The sequence below is a fragment of the Cololabis saira genome, chromosome 23, assembly GCF_033807715.1.
Source record: "Cololabis saira isolate AMF1-May2022 chromosome 23, fColSai1.1, whole genome shotgun sequence".
Lineage (NCBI taxonomy): Eukaryota > Metazoa > Chordata > Actinopteri > Beloniformes > Belonidae > Cololabis > Cololabis saira.
Window position 1 is genome coordinate 28,641,627 of NC_084609.1, and position 23,644 is coordinate 28,665,270.

The window sequence follows — 23,644 nt, forward strand, 5'->3', positions numbered from 1 at the left end:
CTTCCTTCGTGCTGCTTGCGCTGGCATGTATATACTGTGTTTGTGACTTTAAGTATAATCATCTTGCATGAAATCCCAGCCTCCAACTACACTGGCTGTGGGGGGGTCAGGGTTAGGGCGACACTGATTCAGCAAAGTCATTATTTTTGCAAAGAAAGAGAAAGGTTTCTTGGGTCTCATGTGGCCTCACTGCCTGAACTGAACAGAACATTTCACACTATGGATATCTATGGGTATCTCACGTCATTAGATGAAATGGACGTGTGACCTTTCCACCACGACAACACAGTGGGGGGGTCAGAGCGGCAGCACAGGAGGGCTAGGAGCCCAACTGTGGGAAAAGGGACAGTTTTCCTGCGACTTAACTGAAGCCAGGAGCTAGTACTGGGTTGTACGCCAGTCCAACTCAGTAAGGTCTATAGAGGGAATGTGCATGACGTCACAGATGCGACTTCACAGCGGGTTACACCCACTGAGTGGCAGAAGGACTGAAAAATAAGCATAAGAGAGACAAAGGGATCGCTGCAATTCGCAGAAACAACTGGATTCCAGGCACCGAAACGTGGATTTGTGGTTCCCATTTTGTATCAGGTAATGTTGGATTTTTGGGTAGCTAATGTTAAACGGTCAAATCATAAAGTTTGGTGTCCTCATCACTTTAATTTCTACAACAAATCCTGCCTTGAAGACTTTTGTATGCCTTCAAGCTTTGCTTCGTGTATTTCCCCGGCGTAGAAATTAAGCACATATAAATATCAGGAAACTGGATTTGTGGCCAAATATTAATGTCCATGGACCACTGGTTCTTGGTAACTGTACCAAATATTAATGTCCATGGACCACTGGTTCTTGGTAACTGTACCAAATATTAATGTCCATGGACCACTGGTTCTTGGTAACTGTACCAAATATTAATGTCCATGGACCACTGGTTCTTGGGGTAACTGTACGGGTCACTGTCAGGTCCAACTGCCTTTAATTTAAGCTGATAATCGTCTGTTATCCCGTCTTCTCCACTAGTTGCAGCTGTTTTTGCTGATGTTTTGCCACTCAGTGGGAGTAAGGGGGCTGGTCCAGTGGGGAAGTGACGTCCATGCAGACCCTATAGTTTGCTGCTGTTTTAAACTATTTCAGCACCATGGAGAGAGACCTGGTGCAGCGGTAACAGACTCCAGTAAATCTTTCAGCACCATGGACAGAGACAGGGAGGAGAAAGGTTTTCCAAGTGCAAATCACAACCATGATGTATGGAACAGCTTTGTTATTTTTGGGAGTCTGTTTTTCTACAAGAAAAAAAAATTTCACCTACAACCTTCTTTTCATGTCATTATATCTCAAATGTAATACATGCAATACATGTTTTTGGACTTGGGCAATGCGAAGCATGTTTTACGTTACATTTAGCGGATGCTTTTATCCAAAGGAATTTGCAACAAAGGAATACAAAAAGCCACAATATTAAAAGAAACCATACAAAAAACAACAAAACATTGCTATGGCCCACTAAAAATGTAGCTGTGGTTTCCACCAGAACTCCACTGGAATTGTGTTTTGACCCTAGTAGTCGGTATAGTGCCATAAAAAGTTGCTGCAAGGAAACTAACTAACTGTCCTAATGCCGGTGGTGATTCTGCTACAGTATATTACGGGAGTTTTCAGTCAATAGTGTTGAGTCAGGCTAGCAGAGGTGGGGGGTTTGTAACCAGTGTCTGCAGTATTCAGGGCTTTGTTGTTGCATCAAAAAGATGACAATATATAGCAGTGGTCCTCAACCTTTTTTCAGTGATGTACCCCCTGTGAAATATTTTTTCAGCCAAGTACCCCCTAACCAGCGCAAAGTACTTTTGGTTGTAAAAAAAAAAAAGACCTAAAACAGAGCACTGTGCCATCAGTAACTGATTTATTAAACATAAAAATATTGCTGCTATGCTCCAACCACGACTCCATCGTTGGTCCAAGTGATTGACAGGTGAAGCCAGGTGATTGACAGGTTAGGTGGAACCATCCTGGTGTGGGGGAACTTTTAGGATAATAAGTTGAATAGCCTACTCCTGAAGATAAAATTCATTTTATGAATTTAGACTTATATTTTCCTCAATTATTTATGAAATAATTATTTTTAAAGGATTTTTGCATGGATTCTACTTTTTAAATATATGTATATTTTAAAATCTCACGTACCCCCTGGAGTGCCTTCACGTACCCCCAGGGGTACGCGTACCCCCATTTGAGAACCACTGCTATAAAGGGTTCCTAAGCTCCATACATCTTTTTATTGGGAAAATCTATATAACCTGACCAATGATGATCAAAGTGCAGTCAATAGTTTAAAAAAATATTCTTAAGCTGTAAAAGTTATTCATCAACAGATGAAATTAACTAAGTATTACACTGCTGACAAAAATATTTCACAAACGTACTTGTGCATCCCAATTCAATTCAATTCAATTCAATTCAATTTTATTTATATAGAGTATTTTACAACAGAAGTTGTCTCTTTTTCTCGCATCCCTATCATTAAATATAAACTCCTAATGTCGAGCATCAGAGAAGTAGCTGTGAATCATTTATTTCTCTTACCATCAGACTCAGAGGCGGCGCGGAAGATGAGGTGGCTGCTGGGTAACGGCTGCGTGATGGAACCCACAGCTTCTCCTTTAGGACCCTGAAGACGAGAAGAAACAGGAAAGAAACATGTTCATTGTTAAATAATTACTGGGATGAGAGGTGATGGGAATGTTTTATGAGCCAGTTCTAAGATTGGAGATTTCTTTAAGGTGTTTTAATAACTTCTCATTGAACTTGTTGTTTATTGTTTTAGTAATTTGTCATATGAACATTAATAACCATGGATAAGTGCGTAATACACTAGATATTGATATGGATGTTTTATTTTAGTCATTTATTTTTGAAGATACTCACTTGAGTAATTGTGCTAATAAGAATTTGATTAATTATGTGAAGCAGACGGATGTAGAATGAGAGGAAACCTAATAATGCGGAGGATGGAAGGAAGAGTGGGGCCGCTGTGGTGCAAACAACAAGAACACAGCCAACAACACATGGGAGATTACTGATGAAAACCAAATAACAGCAAGAGTGGACAACTGACCCGAGCTGGAAACAGAAACAAGTGATATACGAGCTGTCAATCCTATAAATGGCTGCTTGAATTAATCCTTTTCTTTGTCCTTCCTGTCCTTTCCTTTGTCCTCAAGGTAATATATGTACTTAATCAAATAATGAATCAACATCTGGGTCATTGTTTCCACTGCAGGGAACACATTTTATTTTTAAATGAATGCTGCTTTTACCCCATCAACATTTGTTTGCATTCATTTTGCTTTGTTCTCTGAAGGACAAGAGAGAGCATTCAAATTCATCTATCTGCATTTCAAACCACTCACAAATCCAAAAACACAAGGATTATCCTCTTTTTGCATGACACTTTCTATCCATGTCTTTTGAAAAATAATGTTTGGCACATTTTCCATGGCAACATAGAGCTATATATAATAGCAGATTTAAAGGACTGTTCATTTTCTCCCTTTTTTCAGTTAGATGAGACAAATGCTACTAACTCCATCATATCATATAGCTATAGCTAAATGGAATGTTGTTAAAGTAAAAGTTAAAAGTAAGTTTCCGTTTTTTTTTTAAGTAAAAACTTAAAAGCAAGGAAAAGTTTCTTTCCAAAAGACATCCTGAACAAATACAAGTAAATCATGTCAGTTACCATACATTTTTAAAGACTTTATACTTGTTATTCCTATAGCCTATTATTATTTTACATTTCTGTACTTTTTACTTACTTGTTGTTTTTATTTTAATTGTTTTGCACTGAGCAGGAGATGTTCTACAATTTCATTGTACATTGTATAATGACAATAAAAAGGCATTCCTTCATTCATAAGGGGACTGATACGGGGCAAATGCATAGATAGATAACGCTTTGATTTTACACGGTTGTTTTTGAATCCTTCAAGATAAAAGAGTAAATAGTGTATTAAAACTTTGTGTAGTTCGGGCAACGTAAACTTTTTCATGACTTCTCGTAAATATTTGCGCAAACTACGTAGTTATTCAATATTTTCTTACAGAGAACATAATTTTTTATTTTATTTTATTTAACCTTTATTTCACCAGGAAACAAAACTCATTGAGATTAAAAATCTCTTTTACAAGAGGGTCCTGGCCAAGACAGGCAGCAACACAGTAACATGATAATAATAATACCATACATTTTAACAAAATAGCTACTGGAGATACATATACTTGTGCTTCCAGTCATTTAAAAAAGCTGATGATGTTCCCTTAAGCAGGTATGGTTTCCAACGTTGGCTTGACGGCCTCACTGCACCCGGGTACTTCTAGTTTTTCATTAATGGAGGTATGTCTATACTCGGATACATATTCTGACCTTGACAGCCCAGATTGACTGTTCCAGGGGGTGGAAGAGCTTGAAGCAGAAGCCATCTTTCTTGGAGGGCCTCTCGATCAGCTCGCAGGCGTTGAGCAGCACCGTCCCCACCCACTGGCCGTTTTTGTGGGTTTTGTAGATGAGAAGGACGCCTGGCTTCAGCACACACCACAGCTTGGTCCAGCTCTTTAGACTGCCACGGATCTGCACACATGTGTGTAAGAGAAATCTCTATCATTCTCAGGTCCTGATACATGAAACATCACAGGGGAGGGGGAGTGTGCCTGTTTTTAAACAATATGGAAATTGTGCTTTGTGGAGACATATTTAGTTTAGTTTATTGGTCCTTTCAATTTCCACAACACAAATAATCGTAAGTACAGGTGTAAATCATCAGTGTAATACAAGAAATATATAATTTTTTGGTATATATATATATATATATATATATATATATATACACACACAGTATACATATACATATATGTCGAGAATAATGTTGAAGTACAATTTCAACTTTATTCTCGAAATTTCGACTTTATTCTCAAATTTCAACTTTATTCACAAAATTTCGACTTTAATTCTCAAAATTGTATTTCAACATTAATCTCGACATTTCGACTTTTTTCTCCAAGTGCACAATAAAAAAAAATCTTCCCCTCTCAAATATGTTTTCTCCTGCCTGGCCCTGATACTCTTCCGTAGTTAACGCCACCACACAGGACAATAAAACACAATCATATGTATGAGAAAGTGGGGCTCGACATGTGCTACCTGTTCATCCTGGCTTATTCTGTTGCATGAACGCCAAGTCAGGATGAGAAGGGGCAGCTTTTTTGTGAGCCAGTTGTAACTGTTCAGAGTTTTCTTGAGCAGTGAGGGTGTTCACAGATTTACTGATGCAGAAAGCGTGTTGCTTGAGTTTCATCAAATGAGAAACAGCTTACAGGGGAAACATATGAGGAGGTCAAATACTTCACCTGGTCCAACAATGTAAAAGTTCAAAGAAAAGAGGCAGCTGTCACTGCTGAGCTCAGGGAGTCACACAGCAGATGTATCCCAGGATACAGGCCACACTTAAGGAGCTCATCTGCTCATTACCTCTAACCATGGCTGATGCCACACTAAAACTAAAACTAGGTGTGTGTGAATACACTGGAACTTCATTTAAACATGTAATAAAGTCATTTCATAAAGTGGATATGACGTGGTAAATAGGGCTGTTTGTTGAGATTTCACTGGGGCTCCAAAGAAAACATAAAACATGTTGCTTGTAATAATAAAAATAATAACAGTAATAATAAAAGTTAGAATAATAGTAGACAGTAAAATAAATACAACCCTTCATAATGTTCATCAGCTTTATAATCATACTATGGGGTATAAGCTATAAAACTACGGAAGAGTATTAGGGCCAGGCAGGAGAAAAAATATAAGATAAGATAATCCTTTAATAGTCCCACAGAGGGGAAATTTGCAAGGGTATGATTTTTTTTTATTGTGCACTTCGATAAAAAAGTCGAAGTGTCGAGAAAAAAGTCAAAATGTCGAGATAAATGTTGATGTACAATTTCAAGAATAAAGTTGAAATTTTGTGAATAAAGTCGAAATTTAGAGAATGAAGCTGAAATACATTTCGACTTTTTTCTCGAAATTGCACTTCAACATTATTCTGGACATTTCGACTTTTTTCTCAAAGTGCAAAATGAAAAAAAAATCTTCCTCCTCTAAAATATTATTTTTATTTTTCTCCTGCTTGGCCCTAATACTCTTCCGTGATAAAACAATGATCACTGTGCTGAATGTAAATTTGCCTTTAAATGTTGATCCGGGCTAGTAAAAATGAGGTAACTGTCATAAATAACTGTCAAGTGCTTTTACTTCTAATCTGACAGGCAGCTAAAAGAGCAGGGCAGCCGGGTTAAGACACCCCGGTTGTGAGTGCTCTCAGCCGGGTGAGCTGCACAGGACACATCCCTGTGGGAACTGATCCGGCCCTGCTGTCATGCAGCTGGCTGCAGGATTAGATCAACCTCTTATCTTTCTGCCATGCAACAGCCCTCCTGTCTTAAGCTGCGTCCAAACTAGTTTGTTGTGATTTCAAAATGTAAAAGCTTTGTTTCACAGGAAAATAATGTCAACCAGAAGAAATACCCATTTTTTCTTGTGTTCTGAATGACGCGCACCTTTCAGGCGTCGACTAGTTCCAGGATTCCTCTACTACATTGAGAAGCATCACATCGTTACTTTTGTTTTTTAAGAGTTCAGGAATGAGAAATGAAGACATGAATGATATTGTACAGCAGCAGGTGGACGGTGATGTCAGTCTATTATTTGAATGTCAACAGAGCACAAACTAAGGATTGTACGGAAGAGTATTAGGGCCATGCAGGAGAAAAAATATTTGAGAGGGGAAGATTTTTTTTTATTGTGCACTTCGAGAATATAGTGGAAATGTCGAGATTAATGTTGAAATACAATTTCAAGAATAAAGTCGAAATTTCGTGAATAAAGTTGAAATTTGAGAATAAAGTCGAAATGTTGAGAATAATGTTGAAATACAATTTCAAGAATTAAAGTTGAAATTTCGCCTTTTTTCTCAACATTTCAACTTTATTCACGAAATTTTGACTTTTTTCTCAACATTTTGACTTTTTTCTCAACATTGTACTTCAACCTTATTCTTGAAATTTTGACTTTTTTTCTCGCAATCTTGACTTTTTTCTCGAAATTGTACTTCAACATTTACTCGACATTTCAACTTTTTTCTCCACATTTCCACTTTTTTTCCACATTTCCACTTTTTTCTCGAAGTGCATAATGAAAAAAAAATCTTCCTCCTCTAAAATATTATTTGTATTTTTCTCCTGCCTGGCCCTAATACTCTTCCATAGGACTGAACTGGGTTTAGTGGGAGCAGATACTGAAGCCGGGCTCACCTTTAGCCAGTCGGCCATGACGATGCCCGAGGGGTCCGTGATGGTGCTGAGCAGCTCCTTAGTGGCCCGTTTCTTCTCTTCCCTGTAGTTCTTCTTCTGCACCTGCAGCGAGCACAGAGGGGATACTAATGTAACTATCTGGACCGCTCCAAATGCTCATTTATCACACACCATTTCTCTCTGAATTACATTTGCTGCTAGGAAATCTCTAAAACTAAAAACTTTCTAACTGATGGGTGAGTAATGATTTGCACTTAAATTGACCTAATTTAATGCCATTTATGGGCTTTATTCATCTCTTCTTACTGCGTATTCCTTTACTGTGATAACACCTATACGCTATTCGGAAAAATAAATTACTTTTAGTGACATCAGACGTTTTAAAATGATGCATGACAGGCCATGTATACGGAAGAGTATTAGGGCCAGGCAGGAGAAATATAAAAATAATAATTTAGAGGAGGAAGATTTTTTTTTCATTATGCACTTCGAGAAAAAAGTTGAAATGTCGAGAAAAAAGTCAAAATGTCGAGATTAATGTTGAAATACAATTTCGAGAAAAAAGTCGAAATGTATTTCAACTTTATTCTCGAAATTTCAACTTTATTCACGAAATTTCGACTTTATTCTCTAAATTGTATTTCAACATTAATCTCGACATTTCAACTTTTTTCTTGACATTTTGACTTTTTTCTCAAAGTGCACATTAAAAAAAAATCTTCCCCTCTCAAATATTTTTCCTCCCCCATGGCCCTAATACTCGTCCGTACATGTAACATCCTGCACGAGTGAGTATTTTTATAATCATGCCGACTCTGAGAATTAGCATCTGGATACTCCGGAGCTAAGCTGCTTAAAGCTGTCTTACCTTGAGCGACTCTTTTTTGGTGAGCTTTCCTCCAGACGCTGACACATCCCTGTCTGAGCCATTGTACAGCTTCGTCTCCGACTTCCAAGACAGGGTTAAGAGCAGGAAATTAAAAACTGAGCACAAAATTAGAATGGATTCATCTCTGAGAACGTTCCCTCCCTGTTTGATGTATGTGGTGATGTTGAACTGAGTAGAACCACTGGAGGAGGCTGTTTGTCTCTGGTCATTAGAAGGACCCCGTAGGTTAAAGCATCCAGTAAATGACTAAATATTATCTGCTGTGTGTGTGTGTTCCCTCATAATGACAAACCACTGACTTAAACTGTTATGATCAACATCATTTACTGAAATCCCTTCATAACAACACCAATAAATAGCATCATCTTTCAAGTGCTTTAATGGCTGATGCATGTGTGTTTGTGTGTGTGTGGGGGGGTAATTCTGCCTTTCCACAGACAAGATTAATAGCCTTGTCTACAGATTTATGAATCATAACAAAAACATGCTCAGATTTGTGTCTGGTTCAGTAGTTGCGGCTGTGACTCGGGGAACGGAGACGCCCACCTTTGCACCGACATTCTCTATCATTCAGGACTTTGGCAGATAACTACATGGACCTCCTCCACATCACGCTCACTCCACAGAGGAAGCTCGCTTAGGGCTGTAGTAGTTGATTAATGTTTGATGTGTATCACAGCGTACGGGATGAGTGAGTCATCTCAATGTAGGCTATATGTCGTGCCTCAAGCCAGATGTGGAAAATGAAAGAAGCAAAAAAAACGGCCTCCACACGACAGCAGCAGCCAGTGGCCACGTCACACTCGTCTTACCTTGCTTTTAGAAATGGAGTTGGAGTCCTCTTTCAAAGGCAGAGACAACAGGTCCTCCTTCCCTCTCTCGAAACCTGCAACAAACAAACTTGCAGCGTGAGAAGATGCTCAGGTGTGCACCGTGAAACCTGCAGACAGGACCGGCCCAAGCCTCCGCTTGTAAAACTAGATGGAAGAACTTTTTGTTGTAATTAGATTGTAATCCACAGACCAATCTTTCAATTGATATTTATCAAAGTCAGCAACTGCCCCTACTGGCCACACAGAGAAGCAACAGATAAAAGGTGAAAGAGCTGCACAGTTGCAGCAGTGTTGTTTCCATCATCCTATTGTCAGTCTGGCAGGTTTTTACCATCTATGGTTTTTAATCTGAAATGGGAGCAAATTCAGCTACAAGAGCAGCCTGCGGTGGATTTACACTTAATATTTAAAGTGATATAGTACTAAGTGTGATACTGAGTGTCATCGACAGTGTAGGCCTACTAAAAGAAACACAATAATCAAATAGATCATTTATAAACCATTTACTGTAAACACGTTATCTACTTTAGTTTTGGTTTTAACTTTTTAACAACTTGTGCTTTCTATTATTTTACCTATTTTCTTGTCATTTTATTTCATTTTATTTGTTATTTATGTTTTAATTGTGTCTTGTCGCTTTTAATGTTGATGTAAAGCTCTTTGAATTACCTTGTGTTGAATTGTGCTATACAAATAAACTTGCCTTGCCTTTTAAATAAACTGCAACAGAAATGTGCAACAGCAATTAAGTGCAACAACAAAGTACTACAAAAATTAGAACTATAATATAAAATCACTCAACTTAGATAACAGTACCTCGTCAATATGTTCTCCATATAAGAATAAATTCAAATGTACAAAAACAGACATTTTAAATAGAATAAACAAATGAATAAAGAGTGAATGAATAAACAGTGGAGCTCTGGAGCCGAGAGGCAGTAATCAATATGCCAGCAGTATCTACTCTAGTCTGTTAACATAATATTGTATATTGTTTATGTATATGTTGTTAAAGTAGGTAAACACACACGCGCTCTTGGCTCAGCTTTAAATCCAGTTAAAAGGAAAATAAACCGAGAGCCACATCAAACCTTGTAAACGGTCATCAAGCCATGGAATTCTGCGCTGGCGGATATTTTTTTAGAGCAAATGTTTTTTAATTAATGTGGAGATGGAACAAGCCATTGCTTATTCAATCAGTCTTCAACTGAAATTGAATGAAACTTGATTAACTCCTGAAGGGAAGTAATATTTGTGCAGCTACAGGCTTGTACGGTAGCAACTAGGAAGGTTCACCACTTACTCTTCCCCTGATACACCCATCACTCTGGCTCTAGATCTGCACTAAGACCACAGGATCTTTTTTCAAGGGTTTGGTCTTTCTTGTATTTTTACCCAAATAGCCTCACTGACAGTATTATTAGCAGGATGTCAAAGTAATTCTCTGAATATCCTCCAGCTGATCCTAAATGAAGAGTGTTGACAGGAATCAGCAGGAGAGACCACGTCTCTCCAGTGTTAGCCTCACTCCATCAGCTCTTCCATTTTATAACTTGCGTATAAAGCCCAAAACGGCTTAGCTCCACGATATCTGCAAGACCTGATAGAGCCTTATGTTCCTAACAGAGCTCTCCGTTCTCAGAGTGCAGGTTTACTCATAGTTCCTAGAGAATCCAAATGTAGATTTGGAGGGCGGGCGTTCTGCTATCAGGAACCGTTACTAAGGAACCAACTTCCAATCTGAGTTAAGGAGGCTGACACCACCTCCACCTTTAAAACCAAACTGAAAACATTTATGTTTAGTAATAGAATAGTATATATATGTATAATAGTATATAGTAAACCTAGAGTTAGTGTTCAGTAAACCTCTAGTTAGTGTTAGTAAACCTCTAGTTAATGTTAGTAAACCTCTAGTTAATGTTAGTAAACCTCTAGTTAGTGTTAGTAAACCTCTAGTTAGTGTTAGTAAACCTCTAGTTAGTGTTAGTAAACCTCTAGTTAGTGTTAGTAAACCTCTAGTTAGTGTTAGTAAACCTCTAGTTAGTGTTAGTAAACCTCTAGTTAGTGTTAGTAAACCTCTAGTTAGTGTTAGTAAACCTCTAGTTAATGTTAGTAAACCTCTAGTTAGTGTTAGTAAACCTCTAGTTAATGTTAGTAAACCTCTAGTTAGTGTTAGTAAACTTCTAGTTAGTGTTAGTAAACCTCTAGTTAGTGTTTAGTAAACCTCTAGTTAGTGTTTAGTAAACCTCTAGTTAGTGTTAAACCTCTAATTAGTGTTAGTAAACCTCTAGTTAGTGTTTAGTAAACCTCTTAAGCCTAAACCACCTTAAGCCTGAATTAAAGTTCTGCGTTACACCAACGCAGAGCCTACGCCGTTGCCGTGACGCCGTTGCCGTGACGCCGTTGCCGTGACGCCGTTGCCGTGACGCCGTTGCCGTGACGCCGTTGCCGTGACGCCGTTGCCGTGACGCCGTTGCCGTGACGCCGTCGTGAACCCTTCGGACTTCGGTCACTCCATTTCGCCGCGGTGCAGTACCCCCCCAGAGCGCTAGTTGATACTTTGTTTAGCTTCCGGCTTTTCCGGTCACAGTGAATCAAAGAGATAAGGACAATTATTGTGCAGCAAAAAAAAAACACACACACAAGAAGAAAAGAGCGCTGAAAGTTCACGACTGCTTCACAAACTGGAACTGGAAATGCGTTGCTGCCAAGCAAACCAATCACAGCCTCTCGGTCTGCGTTGGATCTGCGTCGCCTCGACACGTAGTTACATTTTTTGGGAGGTGCACGTCAGGCTACGGAGTAGCTACCGAGAGACCCCCGCGTAGCAGCATACGGCATAGGTTTCACGCAGAACCATAATTCAGCCTTAAGTGTAAGTAAACCTCTAGTTGGTGTAAACTCTAGTGTGTTAGAGTCAGTAGTCATTGCTGCAGCTATAGAACAAGACTATAATAGTTAGTCTCAAACAGAGCTTCGTTGTAGATATGCTGCTATAGATCTAAGCTGCAGGGGGACACTGACATGATACCCCTCCTTCTCTTCTATCTCATCACCATAATTGTTCTCCATTGTTGTTGTAGTTTGTTGTGCTGGTCTACCCCCTCTTTTTCTCTTCTGTGCATGTTTGCAGGCCAGAGCTTCAGGAGCTGCGTGCTGACCTGCAGTCCCCCCTCTGATCATCCCACTGCTGCTTCCACCTGCCTGTGTGGATGTCTGGAAGATGCCTGCTGACATCCTGGCTTGATTTGCTTACTCTTAAAATGACAACGAATCGGCCTGAAAACTGGGTATATTACAGTTGAAGTACATCTTGAACCTTTAAAAGTGACTATGCCGGATCTTAAAGCCTTTAAAAAAACTGAATGACTTGCATAAGTATAGCAATAAAGAAACTGTGACTTGCATAACTATAGCAATAAAGAAACTGGTGAAGCAGAAGTACTCAGACTTCAGTTCCGCGGCTGACTGTAGCAGTTATTATGCTTTTCAGCCCAACTTTGCTCCGTACATCCACCACCTCTGTGTGTGATTTCCACTAGTGCGACTCCTCTCACACTTGTCAGAATCGCCTCAGTGGCCAGCTGGGATCACATTACATAACGCCGGTTAGAGATGCACACTGTCCTTGACAGCAACACAATCTGACTGCCTACAAGCTGGCACCCTCTACGAGCGACTGATCCGCACCCAGCTCAGATACGGGAGAAATGTGGCTCCGAGGAGCGTCCACGTTTCTCTGGAGCTTGGTTGGAAGAATGCTGCTTTCGAAAGTGGATCGGATGCTCACTCACCTACATACTCACTCCGCAGTTTTGGGGGACAGATAATCACAGTAGCCTAGCTTTGATTCAGTCTCAGGGACCTGGAATGGTTGCTGCTTGTGTCTCTGCCTGTTCTTGTGTCTGTGTTTGTTTTGTCTCTTACAGATCTCCAAGGCTTGTGTGCTCATTGTGCGTTTCCTTGTGTTTCTCGCGTTTTAGACTAGCAGCGGATGTCACCCCTCACCCCCCCTTCACATAAAAAAAAAATATATAAAATAAATATATATGATATATTAAAATATATATTATATATCCAAAATGCATATATATATGCCTTAGGTTTTTATCAACATGGTATTAACCATTAATATATATTCAGACAAAAAAAGAAAAAAAAGAAAGGAAAGTGGATCAAAAACTATTACATATCTATATATCTATATATTAATATAATATTTATATTTTCTATATACTTATATGGATAATTATGTAGTAATAGGCATGTTTACGTAGTATTTATATAGACTATATTTATATGGATATTGTGTAGATATAATAATAACAATAATTCATAAAAAATCATAGAGTTATAAAAGGGTAGGAACTCTTCCTACTCCTTTTTTCAAAAATATGTGAATATGAAGATGTTACTATTTATTTTTATTTTTTTATATACATGTTCGAAATAAAAAATAATTCATTCATTTTTTAATTCATTCATTCATTCATTCATTCATTCATTCATTCATTCATATCAATCAAGGATCTCTGGAAAGAAGCATACATCTCCATAAATACCACACTGGGAAATAAGTTGTACAGGATGAATCCAGATGTGCAGCTTACTCAAACTCAAGCAACAGATTCCCCCTGAGACCATAACATCTGGTCACAGCTCGGTCACAGTGACCAGATGACAGTTTTAAGGTGACAGAGAGCCTATAAATATTTGAAAGCATCTGTCTCTCTCTCCGTCCCACCTCTTGCCATCAGTATTCAGCTGTAAGAGTGAAGGAGCCACTGCAGTCTCACAGAGTTTTGATGTTTGTTATCTAGAAAGGAGTGAGCAGAGTTTTCTGAGGGGACGGCGAGGGGATCTGTTGCCGTGGCGAAGCAGGTACAGACTCTGCTCTGTCTGCTGATGTGATGCAGACATCTTTGCTGCTGGGTTCCTCCCTGGCCTTTAGTGCAGTCCAGAAACCTTTTGGCTATATCTGTATCTATAAATATTTTGTTATTGGTGCCTTCTCCTTTAATTCCTTTCAGCAGCCGCCTTCAGAAATAGTTTGTGGCTTATGCGTCCCAAAAGGAACAAGAACAAACATGATAATAAAACAAGAGCATCTACTGAAGGAAGATGCAGGAGTGCCTTTGTATCTTTCAAGAAACTTTAAATGAACATTAGTTCTATTTATTTTAAAATGACCCACAAACATAGAGTCATCCATTAACCGGAAAACATTCAGCGCTGTGATATGATCAAAGTAACCTGGTTACTAAATGAGACCTGAAGAGCCTGAAGGTTAAATCCAGTTACGGGTCTAAAACAGAAGCAGGATGGAAAACAGCAGCGATGGATGGATGCCAGTGAGGTTGGAGTCGTGGCTCGTGGGCCAAGAGAGGCCAACACCCCCTTCCCCCATCTGCAAATCAATCAATCTAAAATCAATGCCTTTTGTGTCCTTCTGCATGGATTTCATGTCACTGCCTCGGACGTCTGGACCGCCTCGACGTCATAGGTCCAGATTACAAGCTGCCCTTGGAGCCAGGGAAGGAGACAAGCATCACAGAGTTACCTAGGCCTGTGTTGGAAAAAATTTATTTTCCAATTCTAAATTGATTCTCATATTAATTCCTAAAAATCAATTTGTATGTCTAAAGATTGATTTTTTTCTCATCATTACATTACATTGTACATTATTGTTTATGCCCAAAAAAGGAATGTTTTGTTGGACACGAGAATAACTGGTACCATGTTTTTGCCTTTAAATATGTTTAAAGGTCTGAAAACATTAAAGTTTTCAGTTGTAATTGCATACATTGTCTATATTTCATTACTTTATATACTCTCTTGGGGTTACATTTGCATAAAATTCTAAAAACCAAATTCTCAAAAATTAAAAACCAAAAAAACATAAAATGGAAAAAATTTAAACAGAATGTGGGAAAAAATTAAACCGATTTCATACGGCCTCTGTTCCACATGATGTTTCTGAAAGCAGTTCTATCAACATTCTGGGAGCTGATTGGTCCTTACAGCATCATTAGCTGCCAATACTTGCTGTTGAATCTCAATATAATACTAGTATTAATATGTTGCATAACTACAATCATATAATTCATGCAACAGCTGAAAAAACTGTTTTAATAACACTAACCCAAATCAATATCGGATTGAATCAAATCTTGATAATCGATTCTGAATCTTTAGAATCGGAATCGATTCTTGACATTTGAATGGATCCCCAGTCCTAGTGTTACCTGATTAAACTCTTTATTTAAAAAAGAAGAAAAGAAAAGAAACAGCAACATGTGGTCTGGTGCTTGTCACACTTTGTTACATCTCTCAAATAAAAAAGATTTTTTTTTAAATGTTAAAAAGCAGCACGGGTAGAACAGACGTCAGGGAACAGCTCTGGGAGAAACTAGACCTAAATTCTGGGAGTCAATCCACCAAACCTTGTTCCTGTCATATGAACATGGACGTCAGGGCCTGTGTGTTCGTGTTTCTGGTGTTAGTTGTGTGTGACTCACACCTCGCTGCAGACCGACTCAAGCAATTCCCTTTAAAAAAAATATAAATGCAACTGCAAGATCGCACTGCAGACGGGCGGAGGGAGAGTGCAAATGGACTGAAAGGGCGAAGAGACAGAAAGGGCTGCGTGCTGAAACATTAATGTTTTCCTCATTTATAATGTCAGATACAGAATGAGAGCCAGCTACGGTGGACAGCAGCACGCCGTGTGTCACCCAAACGCTGACTATCAGAGCGGGGGCGACGACAAGACTCATTAAAGCTCTTTTTCACATCCCAAAACATGTTTTATGAAGCACTTGACACTGCAGATTAAGACCAAAAGGACGTGATCGCTGCGCACCGAAGCTTTCAACCAGACCTCTCCAAAGATGCAAGGAAATATAAATCAATACAAACAAAAAGACTGGTCCCGTAAAAGCAGCATTTCCAGGTTTTAAACTGGCTTTCGTGAGGCTGCAGTAATTTGAGGGAAGTATGGCGGTAGCCATGGCAACAACCGAGCTGAGAACAACAAATGGAGGAGAAATCTGTCAGACCAGTTCATGCTTCAATTTTAAAAGTGTTTGACACAGTAATAAAATGATGAAACCGGGAAGAAACACTGTCAAAACCTGTGAGGAAACGTGTTGATTGAATGAATTAATTACTTAAGTTTCTAATAGAATTTCACGTTTTCACTATAGCCACGTTCCTCTTCCTTTGGATGTTTAAAAATGTCTCACAACAGGCATCATCTTAATGGTCAATGATTCCTCCGATTGTACCAGCTCTCTGCAGTTCATGCCGACCTCAGCAGCCATCTAATTATGGACCACAGGACCACCGTTTTGTCCTCCCTTTTATTAGTCCCCATTGTCCCTCTAGAGGTCGGTTTGCCCTGCACTTCATCCCCGGCTACAACACTCCAACCCCCATTCAGATTAATGAGAGAAAGCAAAAACCTCAAGACAGGTCCATCTAAAAACAGCCAAGTATAACACAATTAGAATATAATTTTTCTCTCATTAAACTGAATGAAAAGAATGAATTAATTTATAGTTCAACTGATTCTAAGGAGAGTATAAATTCGGTGTAATTCCTCATATTTGTATTCATATAGTACCAATCAGTATAAAGCAACCTAAATGGTTTCTATAGATGAGGAAACCAACACAGTTACATCTTTAATTCCTTTAAACCGCCCTGTGCTGAGTGTGCACAAAGCAGCAGCAAAACCGGTGAGGAAAAAGTTCCTTTTAACAAAGAGACCTCCAGTGGGGATTTTCCACTCGTACCTACTCGGTTCTACTCATCTCATCTCGGCCTGGTTTGTTTTCCACTACGATTCAGCTGTGACGTATTTGATTGTGTATCTAAAGGAAGAAGACAACAACACTAAAGATGTAGAACCTGGAGGAGATGATAGATGTGCTGCTGGGTCTGTGACTTGTGTTTGATATCAAGTTAAAAAATGAGAGTGAGAGAAGCTATGAAGAGACAGAGCTCCTGTTAGATCTGGTTGTTCCTTATCACCGTCTAGATCCCTTTTTAATTCTCTCCTCAGCACCAGGTTTATGAACATCTGCACCTCAGAGTTGGATCATCAAACAGACTTTTGCTGCCATTGCTGGTCGAATAAAATGAACCAGAAGCCGTCAGAGTCGGTTTTTCCACTGATTTCCTCCTCCTGACTCAGACGTCTGACTCCAACCCCCCGACCAATCGGTGGTCTGTAGTGTGATGATGTCAGATACAGCCGACTCAACCGCTTAGAACCTCAGCAGAATAGATACAGAAAAAGTATCTACTCTGCACGTTAGACCCCTAGTGGAAAAGAACCAAACCGAGGCGAGTGGAGTCGTGCCGAGTAGGTACTAGTGGAAAAGCGCCACAGCAGAACCCAGTCCGGGCAGGGTGGCCATCAACCTCAACCGGACAGAGAAGAATCAGAGAAGCCACAATAGTGCAGGAGTACGCACCATGAGAAACGTGGAACTGCAAAGCCACACCGACCAGTTCCCCACTGTTGGAACAGCCTCTCTGAATTAACACAAAATGAAACTGTTACTCCAGCTTGTAATAGAAGGAAGCGACGGGTCGAGAAGTGAATCGGCCAGAACCACACTATATATAAAATACTATATGTAATACTGTACAGCCGGCGTTTACCTTCAATATTCAACCAGGATTCTGGTGTTTTTGTCAAAGCAACAGCACTAACCAGGGAATCATGAGCCCTGACTGGCACTCCGAGCTCCGATCAACTGCTGGATGATTTATTTATTTATTTATTTATTTATTACGGATCCCCATTAGTCCTCACTGCAGTTTAATTATTTAATTGTTTAACTAGGATCCCCATTAGCTACAGCATGACTGCAGCTATTCTTCCTGGGGTCCTCCAACATTTTAAAATAATACAGTACTAAACATAACATAATAAAAGCAAACCAAATACATGTACACTAGATAAAGAGAATATCAAATTAAAAATACTCTGCAAAAAGGCAGAGACATTCCACAAAATGAAGACAGCGAGTGAGGACATAAATACTAACAAAAACACTGCACAGTTAAGAGTTCATGTGAGGTCGTCAAAAAGTCTGAAAAGCAGTCCACAATTTCATTTCATTTGTAGTCTAAAACTTCACAACTGATCTAATACAGAAAAAAGAAAGAAAAAAATACATTCAACAGCAGTCATAACCAACTATGTTTCCATTTCCAGCAGGTCAGACAATCAGTCTCAGCAGCTGCTTGTTTAAGTGCAGTGAAGACTGTTCTTCCTGGGGTCCAACATTGCGAACATAAAACAAAAAATACAATTCTTACAATTAAAACATAAATAAATCTTTCAACCCTTAAATTGTTAAAACCAGCCAGAACCAAACAACAAAAAATATTCCATTTTATAAACTAACTAAAACTGACTTCCTTGCTAAGTAGTGCTTTTCTTAATTTATTTTTGAATCTAGCTTTATTGTTTATGGTTAAATGTGGTGGAAGCTTATTCCAATACGATTCAGTGAATTCATCTAATGAACCAATCAGTTTAATGAGCAGATTGTGGTGATACAGCACACTGAGGAAATGCTGAGTTACGATGGAGTTGACTTATTGCCTGGATGCAGAGAGACGTGAGGCCGTCCAGGCCTCGCCTGGCCTCAATACGCTCGGCTTTGACTCAAAGCTGGGAAAGAGGGAGGTGTCGCACATAGGCATGGGACGATATGAAAATTTCATATCACGATATTAGTGGACAAAAATATCACGATTACGATATTATCACGATATTAGCGTGTCGCTTATAAAATTCTTAAAATGCAAGGAAAAACACTAACAGTGGATCCACTGGTTCCTTCAGAACATTTATTCTCAAATCATTCTCAACACAGTGACACTTGAGGTAGAGAACAAATAGTGTACTGTAAATGTTATGCATTACAAAGTGTAAACTATAGTACCGGTACTTATTTGAACTTTCTTTTTTTGTAAGAAAATACTTCCCTGAGAGTCGAAAGAAATAAGTGACAAATAGAAATAAAGTGACAAAGTAGAGCCAAATGCACACTGATTGTATTACTCTCTGAAACTTTAACAGTGGCTGGCTGCCTGCTACTTAGTACGGCTCTCTGGAAAAATAATAAAATAAAGGCACTGCTCTGTAGTATACAAAACAAAAGCTGCATGGCCAACACAAAGATTGAGTGAAAATAAAGTGCCACAGTAGTCAAATGCACACGGATTGTACTACTCTCTGAAAAAATATTAAATAAATAATAATAATAAATAATATTAATAAAATACATGAAAAAAAATAACACTGGCTTCTACCTGGCTGGTAGCCTTGTGTGACAAAAAAAAAAAAAAGAAAATATTTGGCGATAATTACAGTACCCCACGATAACGTTATCGCGGCCGTTTTTTATTGCTATATACAATAATATCGTATATCGCCCCATGCCTAGTCGCACAAGAGAGTAGCCTGATAAGTGAAGGCTCTGCCTTCTACTAGGGAAACTCTAGGGAACATGAGTCAGGGAGGAGGAATGTGGCCCTTACAAGGGAACGCAGCCCTAAGAGGCTGCATGTGTGAGGAGAAGAACTGTCACTGCTGTTGACTCTATCAGGAAGAGCATGAGGAGAGTAGATCTCTACTCTCATGAGACCTCTGCACTGCTTTAGCTCCGATGGGAGAGTCCTAGTAACTTTGAGACAGTCTCAAGTAATATTCAAACAACACAGCTAAGACCAAAGATATCCTGATCATTTCCAGTACTCCAGTCGATTCCGATATTGATTTGAGTTAGTGTTATTAAAACAGATTTTTTTGAGCTGTTGCCTGAATGATATGACTGTAGTTCTGCAACATATTACTACTAGTATTATATTGAGATTAAACAGAAAGTATTGTCAGCTAATGATGCTGTAAGGACCAATCAGCTCCCAGAATGCTGATAGAACTGCTTTCAGAAACATCGTGGGGCAGAATTACCAAACAGATCCAGGGCAGCAAACAAAGGTAGGGCTGTATGAAATTGTTTTTATTTTTTCCCACATTCCGTTTGAATTTTTTTAATTTTCTGTGTTTTTTGGTTTTTAATTTTTGAGAATTTGGTTTTTAGCATTTTATGCAAATTTAACCCAAAGAAAGTATATAAAGCAATGAAATAAAGACAATTTATGCAATTATAACTGAAAACTGTTTTCATACCTTTAAACATATTTAAAGGCAAAAACATGGCAGTAGTTATTCTCGTGTGCAACAAAACATTCCTTTTTCTGGGCAAAAACAAAAGAATTCCAAAAGTTATTTGTATGAAATAAATAAATAACTCAAATATGCCTTTCAATATCCGTTTAAAGTGCAAAAAAAGAACATGTGTGAATTAGATGACGTGACTACTGGGATTAGAGTTCACCGGGCGAAGATGTAATGATGAAAAAAAAAAAATCGATCTTTAGACATGGGAATCGATTTTTAGGAATCGATTTAGAATCGGAAAATTGTTTTTTTTCAACACAGGCATAATCACACGCACACATAACAACTAAAAGTAGCCCAATGCACACTGAATAGATGCACTCTAAGACAAAGACAAAGGCCCATCACGTTTGATGGAGCGATATTTCAAGTGTGACGTGTCTGAGTGAGAGAGGGGCATTAGGCCGCCTGTATCACCATGGTGCTGTTGTGTGTGTGTGTGTGTTCTGTTCCTGACAGCTGAGCTGAGTTCACTTGTACTGCCCGGTCCGAGGCTGCACCTCCGTCCCTGCAGTCTCAGACTTACCCGCCTTTTCTTCTCAAGACGGAAAAGGATGGAAGAGGTTCAAACTACTGAGTCGTCCTAACAATATAGCCCAAAATAAAGTAATACAAAGAATCGACTACTTGATCGACATCGGAAAAAAAGGGATTGATCAACGTAAATCACAATTGAAGATATTGATGCTTTTCAAACTAAATATTTGGCATGTTGGAGTTATAATTTCAAACACAGTCCCTAAAAATTAGCTCTTCTGTGTTTTTACTCCCTCAAAGCAATTTAATTGAATTTTGAATTGAAATTTTTATTTCGAACATGAAACAGTAGTGAATACAAAACAAAACAATAATAATCAATAATAAAAAAAATATATATATAAATAAAAACATACATCCATCATAGTTAACATGCTCGAAAAGTGGAAGAAGGAAGAAGTAAAAAGTTAAATCCTACCCCCTAAACTCTATTTCATTATAATCAAAATTAATTTAATTACTATACAAAAAACAAAAGATATATATATATATATATATATATATATATATATATATATATATATATATATATATATATATATATATATATATATATATACACACACACACACATACACACACACACAAATGTTATATGAATATCAATAATAACACATCCTCACACCTATATACACTGATATTATAAATTAATATATCAGCAATGACACAGAAACAATACATCGTTTATGCACTTGTAATCTCCTGTTTTTAGCAATACACCACCAAACATAAATGGGAAATGAGGCACAATGGAGTGGTGGAGAGGCCAGTGTAACCATCAAGGAGCCATTATTAAACTGTCTACGTAATACAGTTGCAAAGAGTTTTGTCTGCAGACATGAGGTCATGAGGGCGTAACAAAACAGTGTGAAAAGCACAAAGAGAAGTCAGTGGGTACAAGCAGGCTGCACCGGCAGTCTCCTGCAGGAAATCTGGGCGGAATGAGGCAGCAAAACATGACTCAGGCATCTCGTAGCTTAGGAGACTTTTACAGCTGAAGGAAGCGCTACTTTGAAAGGGGAAAGGGCGCCGGGCCGTGAGGTCACCAGAGCAAATCCCAGACACAGACAAGCCTTAGGGAGAAAGATGATGGCAAACCACGGTTGTTGAGAGGACCTAAAGTCCCAGACGCCAGCCGAGGACCATGAATGTACCAGGACATTTTAAATCCTGCTTTAAAGTGCAGCTACTCCACATCAGATCCAGCATTTGCGGAGCTAAAAGCAGTCATCGGAGAAGGTGGAGCAGGAAACACCTTCTTTTTGAAAGCACGGGTGGCTGCCAGCGCTCGGCCTCCACGTACGTGTGCTTTTTAGCAGGATGAACTAAGTGAAGATCACGCAGTGAGCAATTCCACAAATCGACAATGAAGTGATTAAATCCTTCATATTCCGTGGGATTAAGTGCACTTTTAAAAATGAGGATTACTTCTGCACTTTGGGGGATCACAGGAACTGTGGAACACTGTAAAACCACATCAGCTAAGCTGAGGGTGATCTCTGCATTAGCACATGCTTAAAAGCCACAAACCATTTGGCTCTTAATGTAATAAAACATACACAGATATTAAAAGTCTCACAAAACCCCCCAAAAAACAACGGTGTGCAACACCAAAACCCTGCAAAGAGCCCTACGGTCTTAACCAGGGGTGGCCAACACGCGGCTCGCGAGCCGCATGCGGCTCTGTGCCCGGTGTCAGGCGGCTCTTGCGACTTTATTTGATAGGTGCATTGAAAGACAGACACGCAGGAAGTGGGGGCAAAATATGCCGTAACTGGAATCGAACCCGCGTCGTTGTACAGGGGAAGGTATTCATAGTCGCATGCTCAACCCGTTGAACTATACGGACGAGCGCTCATGTTTGTGACGGAAATAACTCGAAGGGAAAAAAAAAATAGTCCCATCTCTCCAGATTAGGGCTGGGCGATATATCGAGATTTTAATATATATCGATATATTTTCAAACGCGATATGGTATGAGACAATATCGTTTATATTGATTTATAAAAAAAAAAAAAATGTATGATTTTGATATAGCTTATTTTGTGACAAATTGACTTGAATGTTTTATTTGAGATTTGCACAAATGTTTTGTTATTTGTACGACTGTCAACCTCAGTGGAAAAGTCTGCCTGTTACTGTCTACATTGTATTAATTGCACAGTGTATTTTAATTTAATTGTTATGCAGGAAAGGGATATTTGTTTTATTTTATTCAAGAAACATTTTTATTCTATATATGCAGGCAGTTTATTTTTATTTCATTTGTTTTATACATGTTGATATTGTGCAGACCTCTGTTAATAAAGGAACCTGTGTGACATTTGGCACGAGGCTTTGTATTAAAACTGACTGTTTTTGTAAGGGTTTGCCTCAGAAAAAATGAAGCTAACAGAGATGCTATGCTATAATGCTTTGGGGGAAACCCCAATTATGGCACAGAAAAAATATCGATATATATCGAGTATCGCCATTCAGCTAGAAAATATTGAGATATGACTTTTGGTCCATATCGCCCAGCCCTACTCCATATGTAGCTCCGCAAGCCGTCTTTTGCTCGTCTTTTTTTTTGGAGACAGGCACCCGTCAATCCATTCATCCATCGTTAGCTCCTCCCCGGAGATCAACGTTTACCGTGAACATGCCTTATTAATTGTTAACGAAAATAAAAAATAAACTTTAACACCAGCTACTTTTTGCTACCTGCTGTAGCTGTCAAAAAATAACAGTTGGTTGTTGTCATGGATACATTGGTTGCTT

At 38.8% G+C, this 23,644-nt stretch overlaps 1 protein-coding gene across 8 annotated transcripts in view; it reads right to left on the reverse strand.

Annotated features, from left to right (window-relative positions):
• Nucleotides 1–23,644, reverse strand: part of osbpl8 (oxysterol binding protein-like 8) — a 135,859-nt gene that overhangs the window by 30,159 nt on the left and 82,056 nt on the right. For all 8 annotated transcript variants that reach the window (XM_061714648.1, XM_061714646.1, XM_061714644.1 and 5 more), the window contains 5 exons: nucleotides 9,061–9,134; nucleotides 8,228–8,308; nucleotides 7,360–7,461; nucleotides 4,421–4,624; nucleotides 2,581–2,665 (listed from right to left, as the gene is read on the reverse strand). In XM_061714648.1, the coding sequence (XP_061570632.1) occupies nucleotides 2,581–2,665; nucleotides 4,421–4,624; nucleotides 7,360–7,461; nucleotides 8,228–8,308; nucleotides 9,061–9,134 (546 nt within the window). The remainder of the gene's footprint in view (nucleotides 1–2,580; nucleotides 2,666–4,420; nucleotides 4,625–7,359; nucleotides 7,462–8,227; nucleotides 8,309–9,060; nucleotides 9,135–23,644) is intronic.